Source organism: Natator depressus, chromosome 1, assembly GCF_965152275.1.
Source record: "Natator depressus isolate rNatDep1 chromosome 1, rNatDep2.hap1, whole genome shotgun sequence".
NCBI lineage: Eukaryota > Metazoa > Chordata > Testudines > Cheloniidae > Natator > Natator depressus.
In genome coordinates, this window is record NC_134234.1 from 320,414,768 (window position 1) to 320,437,164 (window position 22,397).

The 22,397-nt window shown below is 38.4% G+C and overlaps 1 protein-coding gene across 1 annotated transcript in view; it reads left to right on the forward strand.

The window, feature by feature from the left end:
• The window catches only part of COG5 (component of oligomeric golgi complex 5), a 304,028-nt gene that overhangs the window by 238,012 nt on the left and 43,619 nt on the right, over nt 1–22,397 (forward strand). The window contains exons 11-14 of the mRNA XM_074942459.1: nt 4,470–4,551; nt 7,177–7,381; nt 8,936–9,097; nt 10,797–10,896. Coding sequence (XP_074798560.1) covers nt 4,470–4,551; nt 7,177–7,381; nt 8,936–9,097; nt 10,797–10,896 — 549 coding nt within the window. The remainder of the gene's footprint in view (nt 1–4,469; nt 4,552–7,176; nt 7,382–8,935; nt 9,098–10,796; nt 10,897–22,397) is intronic.

A 22,397-nucleotide genomic window follows, 5' to 3' on the forward strand; every position in this document is an offset into this window, starting at 1 on the left:
GCTCTGCTACCAGCTTACTTATTTGTCCCCTTCAGCTGAGTGTTGAGAGCCACTATAGCTGGCACAGAACAGCAGTCACAAGTGAAAGAAGAAAACACCCCCTGGGGCAGCATTCAGAAAAAGAAAGAAAGCAAAGGAAGCTTTTTTCTCTAAGCAGGAAGAAGCTGTCCTGAGATACATAGACACAAATGTTCACAGGGAGCCTTCCAGCCCCAGTGGGGATGTGAGTGGTGAGGAGATGCCTGATCTTCCAGTTAGTCCGAGTGCAGGTGACCTGGCAGCTACTGCAGCAGCCATATCTCCATCTCAAATGGATGTAACCATGCACATTCCTGAAGAAAAGTGTAGATCAGAGAAGAGTGTGTTGGAGGCGCAAGAAACAGCTGCTGCTGAGTTTAGTTCCTTAAGTCTAGATGATTCAGGACTGTGGACCCACTTGAGCAGTAGTCTGAGGGACTTCCTTGTATAGCATGGGCCACAGCAAGTGAAAAACTTAATGTTCCCCAAAGACAATGAAAATAGAAGTTTCCATCCGACACATTACTGGTGTGAAATCCCCAATGGTGACAAAGTGGAGAGGCCATGGCTTATGTACTCAAAAACCCAGAATGCTGCATACTGTTTTTGTTGCAAACTCTTCCAGTCTAATGTTCCGGCCACATTGGGTTCTACAGGAACAAAGGACTGGAAAAATCTGGCTAGAAAACTGCCATGAGAAGGCAGCAAATCACCAGAGAGCATTCCATAGGTGGAAAGAGCTTGAGATGAGGCTAAGGTTAAAGGCCACCATAGATGATCAGCATCAAGAGAAGATTGCATCAGAGTCTCTTTACTGGCAAAGTGTTCTGAAAAGGCTCATTGCCATTGTGAGAATGCTTGCTACCTGAAGTCTAGCACTGCGTGGCACTTCAGATCAGCTGTATGTGCCAAACAATGGAAACTTCCTTAAAATTGTGGAGCTGATGGCTCAGTTTGATGCTGTACTCAAGGAGCATCTAAGAAGAGTCACCACCCAAGAAATGTACACACACAACTACCTTGGAAAAACCATTCAAAATGAGATCATACAGTTACTGGCAACAAAAGTCAAACGGACCATTGTGGCAGATCTGAAGTCAGCAAGATATTACTCTGTTGTTCTGGACTGCACACCTGACATCAGCCATAAGTAACAAATGACTTTATTGGTGCGTTTTGTAACAACAACAGAACCTAGTGAAAATGTCCCTGCAATGGTGACTGTCAGAGAGCATTTTCTAGAATTTATTGACATTGATGATACTATAGGAGCTGGTATGACAAATGTGCTTCTTAAAAAGCTGGAAGATATGGGAATTGAGATAGCTGACATGAGAGGTCAGGGCTATGATAATGGTGCCAACATGAGAGGAAAGAACAGAGGAGTGCAGACACGGATCCGAGAGTTAAACCCTGGAACTTTTTTTGTCCCATGGAGTTCTCATTCATTGAACTTGGTGCTCAGTAATGAAGCATCAGCTTCTAGTGAGGCTGCTGAATTTCTTAATGTAATTCAAAGCATCTATGTATTTTTCTCTGCATCAACTCATTGATGGCAAATTTTGAAGCAACATCCTCTCTGACACTGAAACCACTGAGTGCCACATGATGGGAAAGTCGAGTGGAGGCGATAAAGCCTATCAAACACCAAACTGGGAAGATAGATGATGCCATAGTTGCCATTATGGAGGATAATGCTATGACAGGAACTGTTCATGGGAGAACAGTGGCAGAGGGAAATGGAATCACCAGAAACATACATAACTTCAAATTTCTGTATGGCTTAGTGTTGTGGCATGACATACTGTTGGAAATAAATGTTGTAAGCAAGAGACTCCAAGGTGTTGACCTTGATATATCTGGAGCAATGGAACAACTGGATAAAGCAAAGTCATACCTACAGTCTGACCGGTCAGATGAGGGATTTCAAAATGTTCTGAAGAGTGCACAGAAGTTGGCAGAGGAACTTCACACTGAAGCTATTTTCCCACCCATTCAAGAATACAAGAGTCACCAAAGAAGAAGACATTTTGATTACGAGGCATGGGATATAATCCCATAAGAGACCCCAAACAACAATTCAAAGTTGAATTCTTTAACCAGGTGCTAGATTGTGCAATACAGTCAGTTGAAGAATGTTTCATGCAGTTCAAGAAACACAGCAGTATATTTGGGATGTTTTATGATATTCCAAAACTCCTCACTATACCTGAAGAAGACCTACACCAGCAATGCAGAGCACTAGAGACAGTGTTGCTACATGATGACAATGCACAATATTGATACAGATGATTTAGGTAATGAACTGAAAGCCCTTTCAAGATACATTTCAGCGGGATCAACTCCACAGGCTGTTCTGGAATATATGTGCACAAATAAGATGATCACCCTCTTTCTAAATGCTTTTGTTGCTCTGCGCATACTTCTAACACTTCCTGTAACAGTTGTCAGTGGAGAACGCAGCTTCTCCAAGCTGAAGTTAATAAAAACACATCTACGCTCCACAATGACACAGGCGAGGCTGGTGGGCCTTGCAACCATCTCAATAGAGCATGAGCTGGCCCAGATTGTGAACCTTCAGGAAGCAGTTCAAATCTTTCAACCAAGAAGGCACGGAAAGCACCACTTCAATTATTCAAACAGATAAAAATGCCAATGTTTGCTGTGCAGACAAGAAAAGTTACATTTGCTGTTCAGGCGTGTGAAGATAAGTGTTACTTAAAATTTTTTAACAAGGCATTTTAAGTTGTTAGTTCTCCTTTATTGGGATAGGTAGCAGAGCAGTACCATGAGAGGAGTAGAACAGGAAGAAGGCAGAACTGAGACCTTTCAAAGTTTTGGCCCAAGCGAGGGGGCATGGGGGCGTCATTTGAGCTCTCCGCCTCAGGTGCCAAAATGTTGTGGGCTGGCCCTGACTCCAGCCCCCGCGAGCGGCAGAAGCTATGATGGCAGGGGAAGCTCTCCCGCTGACTTAGTGATGTCCACAATGCTTATGTCGGTGTAACTTCCGTCACCCAAGGGGGTGATTTATATATCCCCCCCGAGTGACATAAGTTATGCCAAAATAAGATGTAATATAGCCATAGCCTTAGTCTTCACTCATCACTTCTTTCATAGTGTTTCCTTTTTTCCTTAAATTTTTTTTTCTATAAGACTTTCCTGATACTGCGTCAAGCCCTTATGGGAGAATAAAGGGCCCCAGGTTTTAAACTCTGTCTTCCTTGTGAGACTGTATTGCCCCTTAACACGGGGCACACCAGATATTTGGTAAAAAGCAAGTTCCTGAGAGATATGCCATTTGCAAGAGAATACACAAGGCGAAAGAGGTTCACTTGAAGTTGTCTTTGCTGGAGAGATCCTGGAATGACCAGGACTGAAAATCCTGAATTGTCTTCTTCACAAAGTGCTCCTGTCCATTCTTCTGGTTGTAATTCTGAGGGTCACATCTCTAGGAAATCCTCCTCTGTGGCTGATAAAACACCTGGGATCAGTGGAGGAAAGGAGCACTGCTCCCCCGCAGAGGCATAGATCCAGGTCATCCTTGCCAGGTTCAAGCTCTAAAATGCATAAATCCTTTCATTCTGACATAAACAAGGGTGGCCCAAGAAGGGTCCCTCTACTCAGGCACCAGGTACCATGTCCCAGTACCAGCTCATTCAGAGCTTCCGATGAATGCATCCGATGAAGTGAGCTGTAGCTCACGAAAGCTTATGCTCAAATAAATTTGTTAGTCTCTAAGGTGCCACAAGTACTCCTTTTCTTTTTGCAAATACAGACTAACACGGCTGCTACTCTGACACATGGTACTGACACTTTGGCACCAGAGTTCCAGGTATTGACTACTCCAGAACAGATGCCTCCTTCCCCTCCTTTTTGTCTGCCTTGCTGGCAGTAGCTGGGTACACCACTATCCCCTCCTGGCAACAAGTCCTGGTGGTGAGGGATCTGTGGGTTTGACTGCAGTCTCTTAGTTTGAATGATCATATGGGCATCCTTGGAAGTTATACCAGAGTGCATCATACTTCAGAAGCTTTAGTATGGACTGTTTCACAAGGAGAGAGGAGGAATAGCTCTCTCATTCCCGTTAGGTTCTGGAAGTTCTGAACTAGTTGTCCCCACCCTCGCCCCTGTCCCTGGAAGACCCATTACCAGCAAGAAGTGCATTGAGAGGTGACCTCCCAAACCCAGAGAAAAGACTGCATTTGAGGGCTGCATTTATTTTTGTTTGCTCACACTAGTTGGCCCCTCCCTACTGATGACCATAATGTTTATATTTTGCAGTTTTTTGTATATTGTGTTCTAAAAAATAAATACAAAGTAGGAGTTTATTAAAACACTTGGGATGGCCAGGGAATCTTTTTCTGGCAAATGTATTATGATGTAATATATGGAGTTTTTTAGGCCTATGACATATTTTGAACTTTTCTTCTCTTTTTCCCCCCCCGTCCCAGGAAGGCCAGTCAGATATTTTGTACACATTTTGGACTGCAGTAACTCAGACTCTTTCCTCTCAATTTCAGATGGCAACAGACTGTAAGTGTTGTCTTTAACATGTGTGATTTGTGATGTCTTAGAGTTAGTCTGAAAATATGTAAATTCAATAAACCTTTGCTTGTTATTTCCAGCTATCAGATCTACAGCTGTGGTTTCTCCTGTTACTCCTCATACATATATTTCCATTCCCCAGACTTTTATTGTGCATTCAGGAAAATATGTACTTTGCTTTATTTAATATTCATCATCCAATATAAAAATATCCCTTCTTTGGCAGTGGCATGGTGGAAGGGAGAAATTTGTGGAATAATGGATTATACTTCCAGAAGCCAAAAGTGAATAGGTCAGCCAAAACCATAAACATTAACCTGATTAAAAGAGCAATTATTTTCTTATTGTGCTCTTGGGTGCTGAGCAATCTTGAAAACCTGGCCACTTGCACCTAAAGCAAAGCTGAGCTTTTTTTGAAAATCTTGGTGCGGGATTCTGAAAACACAAAATATGCTGTACAAATGTCATCCTAAGTGGAGGAAGAGTCATAAACATTAGACAGCACTATTGCCAGTAAATAGCAGTGCAGCATGCAACTGGCTGAATTGTCAAAGTTAAATACTGGGGATGCATTCACAAAAATACCCTTTACACTCATGTGAAGCTCGCAAATCCCTAATCTTAGTACATACGAGTGAGGTGCAACATGCATATGCTTATATCTCTGTGGGCTCAGTCATTATGATATCCCTTTAAAAATTTGGGCTACAATAACAGCATTATTAATTTGAGGAAGTAGCTGCTTGGTTTCTGTTCAGGAGTTGCTAAGTAACTAGGTGATTCCAGAAGGAAATTTATTCAACTATATTAAAAACATATTTGTTTTATAGATTGTCTTATGTGTTACCTATAACAGAGGTACCTAGGTTCATTTGATCCAGCAAATATAGGAGTCTTATGTGCTTAAACTTAAGCATGTGCATAAGTGTTTGCAGGATAGGGCCTAAGACTGTATCACGGTGACAGCAATAGGCACAATTTTTATTTCAACATTGAGGTAACTTTTCTGTCCTGTTAGCAATTTAGTACACAGTTATTAATCAAAACACCACTGTTTTGCTTCTTATACTTGTTAAAGTTATTTTTAAATAAAAGTTTGGTGAAAGCAGGATGTTTATGCTCCAAATGCTGTTTTGTTTTTTTCAGTATATGTGAGTTTTCAGGCAATAATGCATGCAGTGTGTAGTCAGTTTTGTTTTTTTAAATATTTTTGTTTACAGAAAGCTGCATATTTAACATTGAAATGTGCAAAGAACTCCAAAAGTCTTGAATATTTTTTTTAAACTAAAGGCAGAAGCACTTTTCACCAAAGTGTTTTAAAAAGAAAGAATAGCTTTTAAAGTAGCATGGTACTAGTGAAATAAAATGGGACAGCAAAAAACCCATGCATTTTTAGGGGAAACCAAGGCCAAACAAATGTCTTGACTTCTGTCCCCAGGGCTAGGAGACGTTTAGTATTTAATATTCAGCAATGTTTTTTTACTTTTGTATATGTAGAGTAGGGCCTAGATCTTGTTCCCACTGACATAAATCATAAAACTCACGTTTGCGTCAGTGGGAGCAAGACTGGGCCGTTAGGCGTAGAGAAGAAAATAAATGTGTGACGAAGTGTAAACAATAAAAGAATAACAGTCCAGCACCTATTTTTGTGCTGTGGGGAAGAAACTATTACAGACCTCAGCTCACCACAATGAAATATCTAATTACTATGGAAATAAAAAATATGGACCTTACAATGATCAAAATGAAAAAATGCATATGAGTAAAAAAAATGGTTCAGATGGTGAAGTGTGAATGGATGAACTGCAGCATATGTTCAGACCCTGAAGGCCACCAGATTAAAGGGCCAATTTTCTACTCACCTAAAACATGCTGGTGGAATCCCTAAAGTCAGGTGGTGTCAGAGCACAGATATTGTCAACCTTTTTTAAACTCTTCTAAATTTGTTTCACTTTCCACTTTTTGTGGCATGCTTTCCGGGGCTGAAAATAACACTGCTTTCTCAGCTCGTTTTATCGTTCTTTATTCGACAAATGTGCAGTTGTTTTTTAATCTTCTTTTTAAAAAAAGTAATATGTGTAAAAGCAGAACACTTCAGCTATTTAAATCTGAAGGGCTTCTCCCACCAGCTTGTAACAATAACTTTAAGGTTTGTTAAAGATTTGGGCCTACTTCAGATTATCTGTGTCCCTTTAAAAATGTGCTTTGAAAATGAAACAAAACTATAGATTTTTCCGTTGCAAAACTAACGTTGAAAAGTGCTTTAGATATATGCAACCCAGCACACTGTTGTGCTTAATAAATAGTAACAGTAATAAAATAATAATTTGGTCATGAAATGCTGGATAACATAGCTGGGATGGTTATTGTACAAGGCAAGGTTTTTATGTTCAACGTTCAGATTGTGGAGGGATGCATTACAGTGTTTTAGACACTTATATTTGTACTGTGATAGTTTTTACAACAATGATATTAATTGTAGATATAGTAATACTTCAGTTTTATTGTATAGGAATGTACTGATTTAAGTGCTAAGATCCATGCTATTTATTTTTATCAAAGAGGCTACTTTGGAAGATCATAATGAATGCTGTTTATTGTTTTGTTTTACAGCTTCTGTATTTTTGAAGCAAGCTTTTGAAGGAGAATACCCTAAATTACTGAGACTTTATAATGACTTGTGGAAGCGCCTACAACAATATAGTCAAAATATTCAAAGAAATTTTAATTCAAGTGGAAATACAGATCTCTTTGCTGAACTGCAACAGATGGAAGAAGATGCACATGACATTTTCATGCAAAAGAAACAGGATTATGAGTATGTTGAGCACAAACCGCTGTATCTGACGAGATAACTATACAATCCTAGAGCCATAAGTCTGGTCTGCATGGTGCAACAAAACACACTGGAGGGGTGTGATTTGTAAAGTGTTCTAACATGTTGTGCTCTAACTGTCCCATGTAGACCCTGCTGCCATGCTCGAAAAGGTGCCTGGTTTGTGCACATAAACTAGGCACCTTTCAGAGTGTGCCAGCCGGGCCTACTTGGGGCAGTTAGAGTGCAACACATTAGAGCATTTTACAAATCGCACTCCTCTCGTTCACTTTGCCGGCACCCATCCTGCAAGAAGGGAGTTTTTATAGACAAGAACTCAGGGTTTTTCAGCTTCACAAAGCAGGAAGTCCCCTGCAGGAGAGCTAGAATTTTAAGGACTTTTTCAGCAGTCTTTCTATCAACTGGTGTGTGTGTGTGTGTGTGTGTGTAAAATAAAATGAAGACACATTAAGTTTCATGTTTTTGATCTGTGTCATTTTTGTCAGATTAAGCAATTAACTACATTGGATTGTCCTGTCATTCACAATTCTGCTAAAAGTACTTGTAGCTAGTTTTGTCTTTACCTCTCTGTATAGCTGTAGACAGAGCAAACAGGAATGATTAAAAGTCGCCATTTGCCTATCTGGTGTGAATGCAATTACTATAGCGTCTTCCTGTATTTTGTGGTACCACAATCACTACAGAGTGGCAGATACTCAATTCCTAATGATTCTCACCATATCTGTTTTACATCCTACAGTGTACATGATTTACATGTTAAATATGGAGACGATTAGGTTTGACACTGGTGAATAAATCTATTCTGACTTATGAGCAATAGGATAAATATGTAGGATAAGATTTTTAAAAGTGCTATGCATGGGCTTACCTATACTCCGATTGAAGTAACGGGAGTTTTACCATTGACTTCAGTGAAAGCAAGTAAGGTCAGTGCTAAGCCCCTTGGAAAATCCCACCCGGCACATTGATCCTATTGTTCCTAAGTATAAAAGTCATAATTCCACTGGTAGAGTTTACATAGTAGCTACTATTGAATCATTTTCACTAATAGGAATTGTAATGATGGAAGTATATTAAATGTAGTTTTAAAATTTAATATTGAAGCCAGCACAAAAATGGTCCTTTCTCCCTGGTGTTTTATACAGGTAGCTCCATGTCAGAGGAGAATTTTTTAGCATGCTCTGGGTGGGGCTCAGGCCATCTGTTATGAGATATGTGACTTCAGAAAAAGGCTCTGATCCCACTTTTGGAACACTTTCCTCATGTTTTTAATGTTGCATATCTCAAGAATAACTTGGTTTAGGGATGCCAAAGTTGTTTCATACAATAGGCCTCGTGGGGAGCTAGTGCACAGAGCTGTGTTGAACTATGTAGGGACGCTAACTGAACAGTTATTTACTTCAAGGGAAAAAATATGGGTGCTATATATAGCTCTCTGGCTCCTGCAGAGTTTATAAGCTCTAGAGGAGTCCCAGCCTCAACTTGCTACTATATATTTCAACTTTAGAAAATGATAATGCTGTTTTATGCCCACAGTTCAGAAAAAGCCTTGAAAGACTCATTGCAACCTTATGAAGCTGCTTATTTGTCAAAGTCATTATCTCGACTCTTTGACCCCATCAACCTTGTATTTCCCCCTGGGGGTCGGAATCCTCCTTCCACTGATGAACTGGACAGCATCATTAAAACTATAGCAAGGTAAGTGGTTATTATATATTGCAACATGTAATCTGCACCATGTCTTTTTATTTTCTATATTAAAATTTTGGAAATGAAACTTCATTAACAGTAAATGTTTGATTTCCCCTTTAATTATAGAAGTTATTAGCACTGAAATTAAATCAGGGTTCAATTGTTGATTCTTGTTGTGCAGGAGTAATTCTGAAATATTCATATGTGGTCTGCTCTCTGCAAGCATGCACATAAGTAATTTTACTCACATGATTGTGCTTAAAATCCAGTAAGAAAGAGCAATTTTAAATCTAGTGTAAATGTGTTACAACTAAATTATTCTGAATATACGAAAGGGAAGATATTTGCTTGGCTATAAACTAAATCTCTTATTAAAACAATCTGTTGCATAAAGAATGAAATAACAAGAATAGTAAATGAAGAGGAATATCCCAGTTAGAAAAAGTAAACTGAAATGTTTAAATCACAAATGGAACATTTTCATTAATCCCTGATTTCAGTGTTTTAGTCTATTTAGCAAGGACTGGTCCAAACAGTCCAAATAGGTAGCATTCTATGTAATTTACTGGATGTGTTAATATTGTGAAAAATGCTGAACTCTTACAGCTCTTGTTGTCTTCAGTCGGAATTACAAGGGCTCATCTCATTTTAGGATTTGGACCAGTGATAATCAGACTTCAGGAGCCAAATTAGCAATCAACGTTACCCAAAAGAGCCACAGTAAATCACACAGCGTTTTAAATTAATGTGGTGCAGAGAGCCACAGGAAACACATTAAAGAGCCACTTGCGGCTCCCGAGCCTCAGACTCAGTATCGCTGGTTTGGACTGTATTGCACATATTTATGGGCCCTGATGCCCCATCTTGCAGAGGAAGTAGGATAACTTCACAAAGGACAGGAAAACTGAGTTGTCTAGCTAGTGAAATTTAGGGCCCTGTGAAGTTCTCTAAGGGTGAGGCTTCCCAATTCTGTGAATCTTCACATCTCCCTCAATGCTTGGAGGATTACCTCTGGCAACATGACCCATAGGGGGATAATGCTGCTTGGATAGCTATCTCTATCCTTGCTCTCAAATTTCTGCAGAGCTCCTTGTAGATGGAGCCCTAGCAGATGGATTTCTGTGGGATTCCAGGAAGGTGAGGGAAATAGTGCTGAGGAGTCAGCGCTCATCCTCCTACAGGGATTCCCCAGGAAGTGATTTGGACCATAATATCTTGTTGTTTTCTTCAGTTTGTTGTCTTCCATCTATTTTGGGGTCCCTTGTACTGCATATTGTGCTTACAGTAAAGCCTATTAGTTGTGACAAACAAAGACCCCACCTTGGAATCTCTGCATAGTTTACTCTCAGCCTCATCTGTGAATGGCTCTGTGCTTGCCTCTACCAAATTCTGCTTGCCAAGTAATGCATTGAAGTCAATATTTTGAACCCAATGGGAATAGTATCATTTTAGCATACATGCTGCAGTACCAAATTTACTCACTGTGAGTTCTTTCTTAGCATCAGAATGGGAAGTGATACACTCTGCTCATAAAATTCCTGAATAGACTTGTTAAACTGTAAATTGAACCATTGTGCCTCATAGAGTTTTGGTTGTATATACTATTCTCCTCCAATTGACATGCCATGTTACTAGTTATTAATAGTTCATTTGTTACAATCTGGACTATTTAGTTTTAATTAGGATCTATCTCCTTTTTTTCTAGCGAGTTAAATGTGGCTGCTGTGGACCCAAACCTCAGTTTAGCTGTTTCAAAAAACGTGGCAAAGACCATACAACTATATGGTGTAAAATCTGAGCAGCTTGTAAGTAATTTTTCAATTTCTAAATAATGTTTTTAAAGATACAGTGTTTTCTTTTTGTCACAGATTTATTAAAATAACAGCACTGGAATCCTAGTACATAAAACTATTGAATGCACTTTCCATTGTATTGAATGCATTTTGAGTTAAATTCTGCTCTTGGTTACACCCATGCAGACCCATTGACTGCAGTGGGATTTGTGTGTATGTAAGTCAAAGCAGAACTTGCCCTGTTGACTATAAACTGAAATGTCAGGATGTTAGTTGTTTTGCAGTGGAATTAAAATTTAGTGTAATAGCTACTAACACTTGATGGTCTGTCTGTTATATAATACCTCTTATTTGTTGTATTTAAATCCTAGTACATGCAAATAAAATTTTCAGTTTGGGACCCTTATTTGGATCAAAATTCAGGCATATTTTTCACAAGTGTGCATTTAAATGGTGCTCAGTTTTGAGCTTGGTTGTTGTCATGTCACACATTCCTGACTATTTGCCATGCACTGCTACCTAGTGTGAAACTGGACAGCAGTAGAGCAGCAAGAAACCAACATTTGGAAGTATAGTGATTGGAATTGTAATAGGAACCATTCTGGTTTTTTAAATATATGTACAATTTTCCCATGAGTTCTGATGTCAGTGTTTTCATACTTTTGTTGCAAACATCAGTTTAAATTTTAAAAAACCTTCTTCCTGCAATAGGAAAACTTTTTATACACAATGTAAGTGGCTGTTTTGGTTACTTACATGTGTTAGTGAGGTATTTTCTTAAACAGCTCTAGTTCTGAAGGCAGATCAGATTTCACTGAAATTCAAGTACTGCACTGTAATGTTCATTCAGTGACAGAAACTTGATAGTGGATGCCTGCTGATACAGTTACACAGCAATTTACTATAAAATACCTCTGCTATTAGGGTTCTGTTTACCTTTCAGGCATGTACCATACTTGAATGGGCTGTAAAAAATTGAAAAGCATTGGTAAATATTTTGGTTGCCAAGTGACCATTTCTACTGAATGCTTTACATCAGGGTTTCCCAAAATGTGGGCTGGGCAACCTCAAGGAGACTGAAGGGTATGGTAGGGGATTGGTCCATGGCAGGTCATGCAGAAAAGCTAACATTTTGAAAATAATTAATACACTTAAATGATTTTTTAAATTGATACACAACGTAAAGCCCTATAATGGGGCCTCCCTTTAGAGCCACTATGTTCTGATTTTATAACTCCAGCTAGACTGTCAGTGCATATTAGTGCAAGAAGTAGGTTGCTATAGCCTTTGAAAATAAAACAGCAAACTTGTATCTGTGTATGTGTGCTTGGATTTACCTGTTACAATACAGCACAAGTCACATTAACAATATCACTTACTTTGTACAACACAAAATACCTATGCCCACATGTCAATGATCTGGACACCAGACATGTCAGCTGCAAATGGGCACCGTGCCTCCCATGAGAATATTTCACGCTACCCAGTCTTTGTTGGAGCTCATTTCTGGCTGAGTTATTCAGAAAGATGGATCATTTCGTGCCTAGTAAAGCAGCATGTTGTTCCAAAGACAACTCAGAAAGGAAAAAAAGAAAATGCAAAAGTATGATAATGTGTGGCTTTGCATCAATTGGTTTGAAACCACACTGTGTACTGAAGTGCTAGGTGAGAGAGCATGAAGCCTTCAACTTTGTTGCTATATTTAGCAACTGAGCATCCATCATGGGAAGATAAATCCGAGGAGTTTTGGGGGAACAAACTTGAAACCTTGAAAAATCAAGAGATCTGATTTACTCAAACTAGCAGTGTGAGAGAATACTTATGTCCGTCGGGCCTATTTTCTAGTATTTCTACAAACCATGCAACACTGTAAATTGTATACTATACAACTACAGAAAAATCTTATTTTTGCCTACTCAGTATTCATATTATCAAAACTTCTAGGACCTGAAGCAGCTACCAAATGGCAAACATTGCCTTTGTCAAATAACACTGATTCACTTCACACTAGAGTTATGGCTGAGAATGTCTGAAAGCAACAGATTTCCAAACCCAAGATAAGCGACTACTTAGCATTTCAGCTTGATGAGTTAGCTGAGGTGCTGCACAGGTTCTAGTGTGTGTGAAGTATGATTCTGATGGTTCTATTGAAAAATTTCTCTCTTGCAAAGGTGCGTTAGAACTAGAGCTGTTTGGAGGATGGAAATTCTGTTTTATAAAGGATTTTGAGATTTTGAAATATGGTTTAATTCCAAATTGAAACAAACCCCAAAAATGTCAAAGTTCGTCAAAAGAAAATTCAGTAAAAAAAATTGTTTTGGATTGATCATAACATTTTGTTTCAATTTTGATTTGATTTTATGTTGTTATAGATATGAGAGAGAGCAGGTGGCCAGAACTGAATATCATATTCCTGGTGAAGGTGTTATGTTTTTCTGTCATTCTCTGTACATTCTGATGTTTTGTTTGCTTTTTTTAACACAACTGCTGCTCACTGAGCAGAGTTTTTTAATTAAGATGCTCTCTCACTAGCAAATGTGAAAAATCGGGACGGGGGTGGGGGTTAAAAGACACTTACATAAGACAAAGCCCTGAATATCCAGACTATCTCTATGAAATTGGGACATCTGGTCACCCTATTTCTCACTGATGCTCTGAGTTTGTACATTTAGTTTAGAAACCAGCAATGCATGTAGCTAATTCAGATTTTGGTGTATTTGTCAACACTGCATTTCATTTTCCATTGTGTTTCCCATTCACCTAGTGCTGTGACGTCTCTCTGAAGTTCCTAACTGTTCTTTTATTAGTAATAGTAGCAATATCTAATTTTGATTAACCTAAATAATTTTGTCTGCTGAAAAATTTTTCCAGCGTTCTGGTCATTCTTTTCTAGATCATTAATAAATATATGAAACAGTACCTAGCATGAATCTAGTATAGAACCTTTGAGCTCCCAGTGTTACCCTTTTGCCATGTTGAAAATTGACCCTTTCAGTCTTACTCTTAGTTTTCTGTTTCATAGCCAATTTCTAATCTATGACATCAGATGGCTCCTTAATTTCCTTAATAGCCTCTTGTGAAGGACTTTGCAAAAGACTTTTTGAAAGACTAAATAAATTGTCAACTGGTTTGCCTTTATTAACTATTACATTGGCATGCTATTAAATTAGAAAGGCATGTTTTTTTCTTTATAGAGGCCATGCTGGCTTCTCTTATTCTCTGTGATGGGAATATCCAACTTAAGGCCCGCAGGCTGTACACGGCCCACCAGAGCATTTCATAAGGCCTGTGACCTGCTTCAACACAGTATATTAACGGCCATTTCATTAGCATTTTGTTGTCATGTTTATATCATTTTAGCTTACACACGTGTAAACAGACAATATTGTAAATAGAAACAGCTTAGCTAAATACATACAAAACAAGCTGAACTTAAAATATAAATCAATTCAGGTGACTTTAAATCTTATTAAAATATGTAGAATCTGTTTGGCCCACACGAGGTTGTGCTTAGATTTATGTGGCCCTCCTGTGTAATAAGGTTGGGCACCACTGCTCTATCGGGTCCTTCGCGAAGCAATTAAAGGAGTGAACTTCACTAAATTCCTGACTCTTTGCTTTGTTCTGTGTTGACATGGGTTTCCTTCACCAGCAATTCCTTGTGAGGTGTCTCACATGAGATAAAGTACTAACTTAACTCTGAATTAAGAGCAGAAGTACAGATTTGTAGAGTGATCATCCATCTTCACTTGCTAATACCTTTTGATAATTCATGTTGGGCGGCTCACGTAGTCAGCCTGGCTGACATCATTGGTTACCAAAATGATCTGAACTCTTCTCTCCAGAGCTGGAAATAGGAATTTTCTGTCTGCACACGATAGAGTAGGAAAGTAAATCAGAAAAGTTGGTAGTTGTATTTCCTGAGCACAGAGAGGAAACTTTTAGTCATTTCCTGTTGTTTTAGACTTCAAGGAACTGAGGAGCTGGTTAGCAACCATCAGGGACTCATAAATCTGTATCACAGGGAATTTCAGAGCCACTTATGAAATTACTTCTTGCAGACCCGCAGAAGGGAAAGAGGTGACTCACCAACCTCTTCATAAGATGCCATAGAGCTGGCAGCAATAACTGCGCTTTTCTAAGACACAGTGACAGGCCTCTCCAGTGACATGTCCCGGTCATGACTTCCCCTAGCCAGGAGCTTAACTTTTGGCTATCTCTGAAGGTGGAGGAAAACCCAGCTTTAGGAGCAGAAGCCTTGAAAGTTCTTATCCCACTTTGTCCTTAAATCTCTGCAAGTCAGGTTTCTCTTTGCTGCTTGTGAAAAAATGAAAGTGTCACAATCACCTGCTGATTGAAGCTGAAGCAAAAGTGTATTTTTCCAGTTCAACCTCCCGGGGCACAGTTTTCACCAACAAGTCGGCTCATCTACTGCACTGAATTTTGAATGTATTTAAAATGTTGCGATTTCTTTATAATTAAAGTTCCTTTTTGGTAACATAATTATGTGTTTTGGTCTGATTGCAGTTAGACATGTTTCTTGTGTTCGTGGTTCGAACTAGAGGTCTTGGGAAGAGAGGATGGTGAAACATTTGTCCCTGAAAAGGCCAAAAGCTTGTACGTTTGGGAAACCCTGGTCTAAATTCATACCATTGTCAGTATACATGTTAGATAATGCAGAAAAATAAATTCCAAGATCCAAAGATTTTTAGAGAAATTAGATTGGAAAGACCTGTTGGGTTATCTTGTCTGTCCCCTTCCCAGTGCAGGATTATTGCCTACAGTATTTTTAGATTTTTTTTCTTCATTCTTCCTTCATTTTGAGTGATGATTTCAGTTAGCTCACAGTTTGTGAGTGGTAATGTAAGTACTGTATGTTCTTTTACTTTGGTGCTATTTCTGTTCAGCTGTGCATGTGGGTGGATTAAAATACACTAACACACCCACCCTTTGCACATAGATAAAATGTGTTGTACTGTGAGCATGAAAGTTCAGTTGCCGAAAGAAGATGGGGTTCTCATGCCTTTTGAACCCAGAGACCTCTTTCAATTATTTTTTTTCCAAAGTCACAATCATCCTGTCAGGCATTGGTATTAATTTAAATCAGAATCCCACTGTTACACCTTCTATCTTGTTGTCAATGCTATGGAGGCTCTGGCTTGCTGCCTCCTCCCTCTTCCCCCCTCCCCCTCCCGCACAAGACTTAACAGGCAGGTACAAATTGGCCTGGTGTCTTTTGACCAATGAACAAACAAACAGAATAATTTGCAGAGGCAGAGTTGTAAAAATCAACTCACCCACTTGATTTTCTTGGCAGGTCGAGAGAATTATGCTATCAACTTCTGCAGGATCTAATTTCTCTTATACTTCTCACTTCTCACATTGGCAAAATGTGTCTGTCTTGTCTATGGCAAGGCTATGCAATAAAACTGATCTGCGCTGTTGCTCTGATGTTAGTGCATGTCTTTGAACTCTGTTAGTTAAGAATCTGTGAAGCAATAAAACCTTGTGACTGCTTCACTTGCTTCAGGACTTCACTTGCTATCATAGCCAATGCCCAAATGTGGGGCACAATGTTTGTCAAAGAAAGGCCCAGAATGAGGGGCACAAACAAATTATTCATGTGGGAAACTTAATATGCCGCGGGATTCCATCCTTCAGTATAAAATTCTTTCTATAACCTCAGTTTAGTAGTTCTTTATTTCTGGTGTAAACGGTAAGTGTGAGGGAGATGCCAAGTTTCTGTGGAACATATATAATATTGGAACCAGGACTGGCTCTAGGCACCAGCAAAGCAAGCATGTGCTTGGGGTGGCACAATTCCAGGGGCAGCATTCTGGCCACCCTTTTTTTGCTTGGGGCGGCAAAAAACCTAGAGCTGGCACTGATTGGAGCTAAAAGCAACATCACTGAAAATGAGGGATATTTCAGAGGTATGCTCCCTCCATGTAACTTTCCTTCTGTATCCCTTGTCAGCCATAAGTGACTGAGCCACGGTTTTCAACCAACCTATCTAACACAAGTGCATAGTTGAGACCCAGGAAAGAGCACAGATTATACACTCTGGGGTGTTGGTGAGTACTTGGCAACTCAAAATGTTGTTGGATTGATAGCATAGGTACCTTGAATAGTAAGTCTGTTCCATTGGTTTCCTTAATCCAATACATTTTTATGCCAATACAGTTTATGTAGCATTGGATGCTAGTGCACCCTAATGCCTCCTTTATTTTAATGTCCTATTTTTGGTGAGTTTAATATCCAGATGGACAGATATTCCTCAGCCATCTGTCTATCATTTAAGGTATTTTTAGAGTGCCCATCACTGTAGTATCTCAACTCCAAATACATTATTTACAGTTAACAAGAATATGTAATTCAAAGGCAATTCCACTATTGCCATTCTTGAATGAAGTCTTCATTTACCCACAGAACAGGTTTGGCTCAGTGTATTTTCCTGCCGTTGCATTTCAGTATTTCTCTAGAGAGACCAGTTCTTGGAGTGAGGAGTATATCTTGTCTCAAAGTCATTCTATCACTGGTCTCCTTACTGAGACTGCCAATAAGATTGCCAGTTAGAGAAACACATTGTGGTGGTTTTACTAAGTGGATACCTGTCCATTAGGAACAAAACTGAGACAATCATTTTATCTCACCTAGTCTACAGACTTGTACTGTATTTGAACTTGATGGGCAGGTGAAAAGCTCTGTGTTTCCCTTAGGTAATGCCCTGAACTACAAATGTGGTCTTTAATATTGTTGCAAATTATTAAGCCCTTGCTGCCAGTAACAGTGATTTTTTTTCAATTTCCCATTTTTAACAGGTATGCAGCATTAACACCTTGTTCTTAAATGTCTTTGACCTACTGGCCAGCATTCAGAACTGGTCGTAACAAATTATTTTCTTCCTTTAAGCTTGAGGAGGATATGGACATTTTTATACATTTCCAGAAAATATCTTTTCAACTTTTAAATTTACTGCAAAAAAAGCTGATCTTGTCTCAAAGTATGGTAAAAAAAAAAAAAAAACAAACAAACAAACAAAAAAACCCAGAAAGTAATTACTGAGCATCAATGGAGAAGCCACCTTCCTGCATATCCACCCATCCATTGTCAGAAACTTTTGTGATAATTAGCATCTGATTCTTCATCTCAGTCTTGAGTCAAATAGTTGGTAGTCACAAGGTGTGGTATATGCCTCTGGTTAATGTAGTTTAGAAAATTCTCATTTTTGGTAATTATGGCTTCATTGATCTTCCACGGAGGGTGAGAGCCAATAAAATGGCCTCTGTTATTCCTTTTTTGTTTTAAATTTTTAAACGTAATCTAGAATGATCGCTGCTTTTACTTATTGTGTAAGTATCATTTCATAGAAGAGATTGAGGGAAGAAAATGCTAAAAAGCCAATGTGGAATGCAAAAATAACAATTACTTCAGCTTAAACTCTGAACCGAGAAAGCAACACCATCTTTAAATGGAATTTCACAATGTCATTTGTAAAGGAAAAAGTGTGTGACATGATGAATCAAGGGAATGAAGAGCTAAATATGTGCAGTGGATTATTTTGTTCACAGCCAGAATGCAAGAAGTATTTATACAGAATCTACAATGATGAAAGAACCATGACTGACCCAGAGTTTGTAATGGAAGATTGTGGCTCAGCCACTAAGATTATTAAGGAGAGCAAAAATGTAAAAGGAAAGGGTGATTTAAAAAGAAAATGTTGAGAATAAAAAAGACCCTGGTGCAAGTGATTGGCTTTCAGACTATTCAGTTATGTAACTTCTTAGAAAACAGGGTATATGGAAATAAGAGCTTTTTTGAGCCCTTAACTTTAGGTTCAGCAGGATTTTGCTGTTTAGGAAGACATAGGGCAGAAAGTTTCTAGCTTAATAGATGCCCCCTGTTACTTCCCCCTTTTCTGTCAAACAGTTTGAGAAAAAAACAAAAACTAACAAGACTAGTGAAACTGAAAAATGTTGTTGTAGGGAGACCACAATTCTGTTTTCTCCTTTGGGAAATGAAAAAAAGTCTAAGGCCTTGTCCGCACTATCAAGGGTTTACCAGTATAGCTATACCAGCAAACACCTCTAGTGGAGATGTAGCTTGTATTGGCAAAAAAGTTCTTGCTCATTCAGCCCATCAGCTGGTATAGAAGCTGCTACAGCTTCACAGCCCCTTCACTGGGGTTTTAGAGACACTACAGCTGTGGATCTCAGAACACATCCTTGGCCTATCACTAAACCTCTTATATGCATTGGAGCTGTTGGGGGACAGCCTAGAGCACCCTTTCACAGGTAGCAGAGGGTTCACAGGCTTCCTTGTGCCAGATGATCAGTCCACACCAATCTCATTTGACCACAAGTCTAAAGAAAAGCAAAGGGTCTGGTAAGGCCCTCTATACCCTGGGTTATTGACACCTTGATGCAGTTACAGAGGCTACTTTAGAACATCAACTTTTGCATAAACATTGCATCTGTGTTTTTAAAAATGGTCTCTGATTTTGCACCTGGAGTTTTACATTAACAAACATTTGTGCGCACAAATTTGTGAGTGCTAATGATGTAATGGACACATAACTATCTGATTGTTCCTTTTGTGCCCGTTTCCAGTTGTGAACTGTAGGTGGAGGTCCCTTTAAATTTTGAACTATTGGATGTATTTCAGTTAACTTACTGTTTTATGATGTTTGCTTGTACTGTGCTGATTTCCTGACATTCTAGAATATAGATGTGGCTTGAAATAGGCCTATAATAATTACCTTTAAGTACCCATAGGGTAGTCTGTAAGATTTCAGAGTATGTTCATAGATTGTTCTATTAATAGACATTGGCCATTTTTTTGGATCTGGAATGTTTTTCTCTTGATTCAGGTGGGAGCAGATAAGTTTGATCCTGTATAAAAAGTGCTGTTATTTCCTAGTTGTCATCAGAATGTGATGGTTCTTGCAAGGCTTATTCATTACTTCTTCATATTTCAGTTGAGTTGTGGAGTATTTATAGAATCCATGTTTGTGCTGATAACCAGTTTAAGCTATCAGTACTTATTCATAAGCTTAAGCAAAGGTACATTTATGCAATGCAATAATGACGTAAGGTAATATCTTTCCGCAGAAAAAGTGAAGATCCATAGTGTCAGAAAAATTACTGGTTTTAGAATGGTCCTTTTGCTGGAGCAAATTTTATGAGCCCATCAGAGACATTATTTGTAATAAGAACAGGAGTACTTGTCGCACCTTAGAGACTAACAAATTTATTTAGAGCATAAGTTTTTGTGGGTTACAGCCCATTTCATCGGATGCATAGAATGGAACATATAGTAAGAAGATATATATATACATACAGAGAAGGTGGAAGTTGCCATACAAACTGTAAGAGGCTAATTATTAAGATGAGCTATTATCAGCAGGAGAAAAAAACTTTTGTCGTGATAATCAAGATGGCCCATTTAGACAGTTGAGCCATCTTGATTATCACGACAAGTTTTTTCTCCTGCTGATAATAGCTCATCTTAATTAATTAGCCTCTTACAGTTTGTCTGGCAACTTCCACCTTCTCTGTGTGTGTGTGTGTGTGTGTGTGTGTGTGTGTGTGTATATATATATATATATACATATATGTGTATATATATATATATATATATACATATCGTCTTACTTTATGTTCCATTCTATGCATCCAATGAAGTGGGCTATAGCCCACGAAAGCTTAAGTTCTAATAAATTTGTTAGTCTCTAAGGTGCCACAAGTACTCCTGTTCTTTTTGCGGATACAGACTAACACAGCTGCTACTCTGAAACCTTTATTTGTAATAGAAATATTGCTAGACCCTTAACATAATGACATAAGATAAATTTATGGTTGTCACTTTTATTATGTGGTCTTATGAAAGTTAAACTGTGTCTTGTATTGTGTGGTATTGAATTAAATGGAATCATGCTTTTTTCAGTTTAAGGATGAATCATTATTCGGGACCTCTTCCAACAATGAGATTTGTCTGACAGTTCTAGGCAAATGTGTCGAGTCCTCTTGTCTCACTGTCGAATATTGTGAACTGTTGGAATGTAGAATGAAATTTAATGAACTTGCAAACAGTCCAAAACAATAATAAAAGTGACATTTCTGGGGAGGCTTCAACTGTTCAGTGATTGTGCCTCAAGCCAACGGTACCATGAGGCACTATTCTTCCTTCACCCCCGACTTTTGTCTGAGATATAATTTTTTTAGAGTCCATACTGTCTATTATAAGTAATTGGAAGACATGACTGTCATTGAAAAACATGCATCTATGCTATTTAAATGGTAAAACACACAAACATGAATTCAATATTTGTCACATTAAAAGGATTAAATAATGCAGGCTCAAATATCATGCGCAGGCAAGCTATTTGATACTAAAATAATGTCATAAAGATTATTAATTTAGCAAAATAGTAAAAGCTAAAGATAGCAGTGGGCCTAAATTGGAAGTAATTAGAGGTACATTAGGAAAGAGTAATTAGTCATACTGGGTAAAATTTTCACAAGTGCCTATGTGATAAGTGACTTCAGAGCCCAAGGTTTTGTGCTCCTAAGTAACTTCAGGTGCTTTTGAAAAATTTACTCACATCTTGTATGTTTTCATATGAATTTGCAGTGATTTAGAAAGAGAGATTAGGAGATAAATATTCATATATTTCCTTCATGTTTTCCTGTGCTATCTGGATCGTGATTTGCATGACAAATGTGGAATATTTTTTGACGCTCTTGGCTAAAATACAGAAAAGGTTTAACTAGGCATTAAACACCTTGGAGTACTATGTACTATATTTTATCTTGCTGGTAGAGTGGACTAAAAATTATACTTTAAATCTAGCATCTAGTTTTGATAACAGGTAGAAAAACAGCATGATTACACAATGCTTGTAGCATTTCATATTATGTGGTTTGATTGGTTTCATATCAAGTTAAACTCTATGATTCACATTGAATTTAAATAAGTAAATTTAATTAAATGTGTATCACTTTATTTCAATGGCTTTGGAGTTTTCATTATTTTGGAATAGTTCTCACCAGATATCAAGTTAGAGTTTAACAATGTAAAGCTTATTTGCTAATTCAGTTTAAAAATGGTAATTGAAGTACTATAAACTGAATTAATGCATGACTGAATCAATAGTCATTTAAAAAGACAGATGGTAATTAAATAAATTGCTTATGCTTTTTATGTGTCGGTGGAATTCACCCCACTGTAGTGGTCCTGCTTAAAGGCTCTCTTCGTCTTGTAACCCTCTGTGGGATGGATAGAGCAGCCATGTAGAGGCTCTCTGCACTTCCTCTGCCTTGTGAAGGTTAGTTCTAAATAGTCCAGTGTGCGGGAAACCAGTAGAGGCAGGCTGGAGGCAATTCACCTGTGGGAATAGTGTATCACAGCAGGATTCATCCTTCAGTGATTAACTTGGCAGGTATGAAGAATTCATTAGATGGCTTTAGTCAAAAGTATCAGGATCAGCACAAATTGTCTCTGAAGTCCTCCAC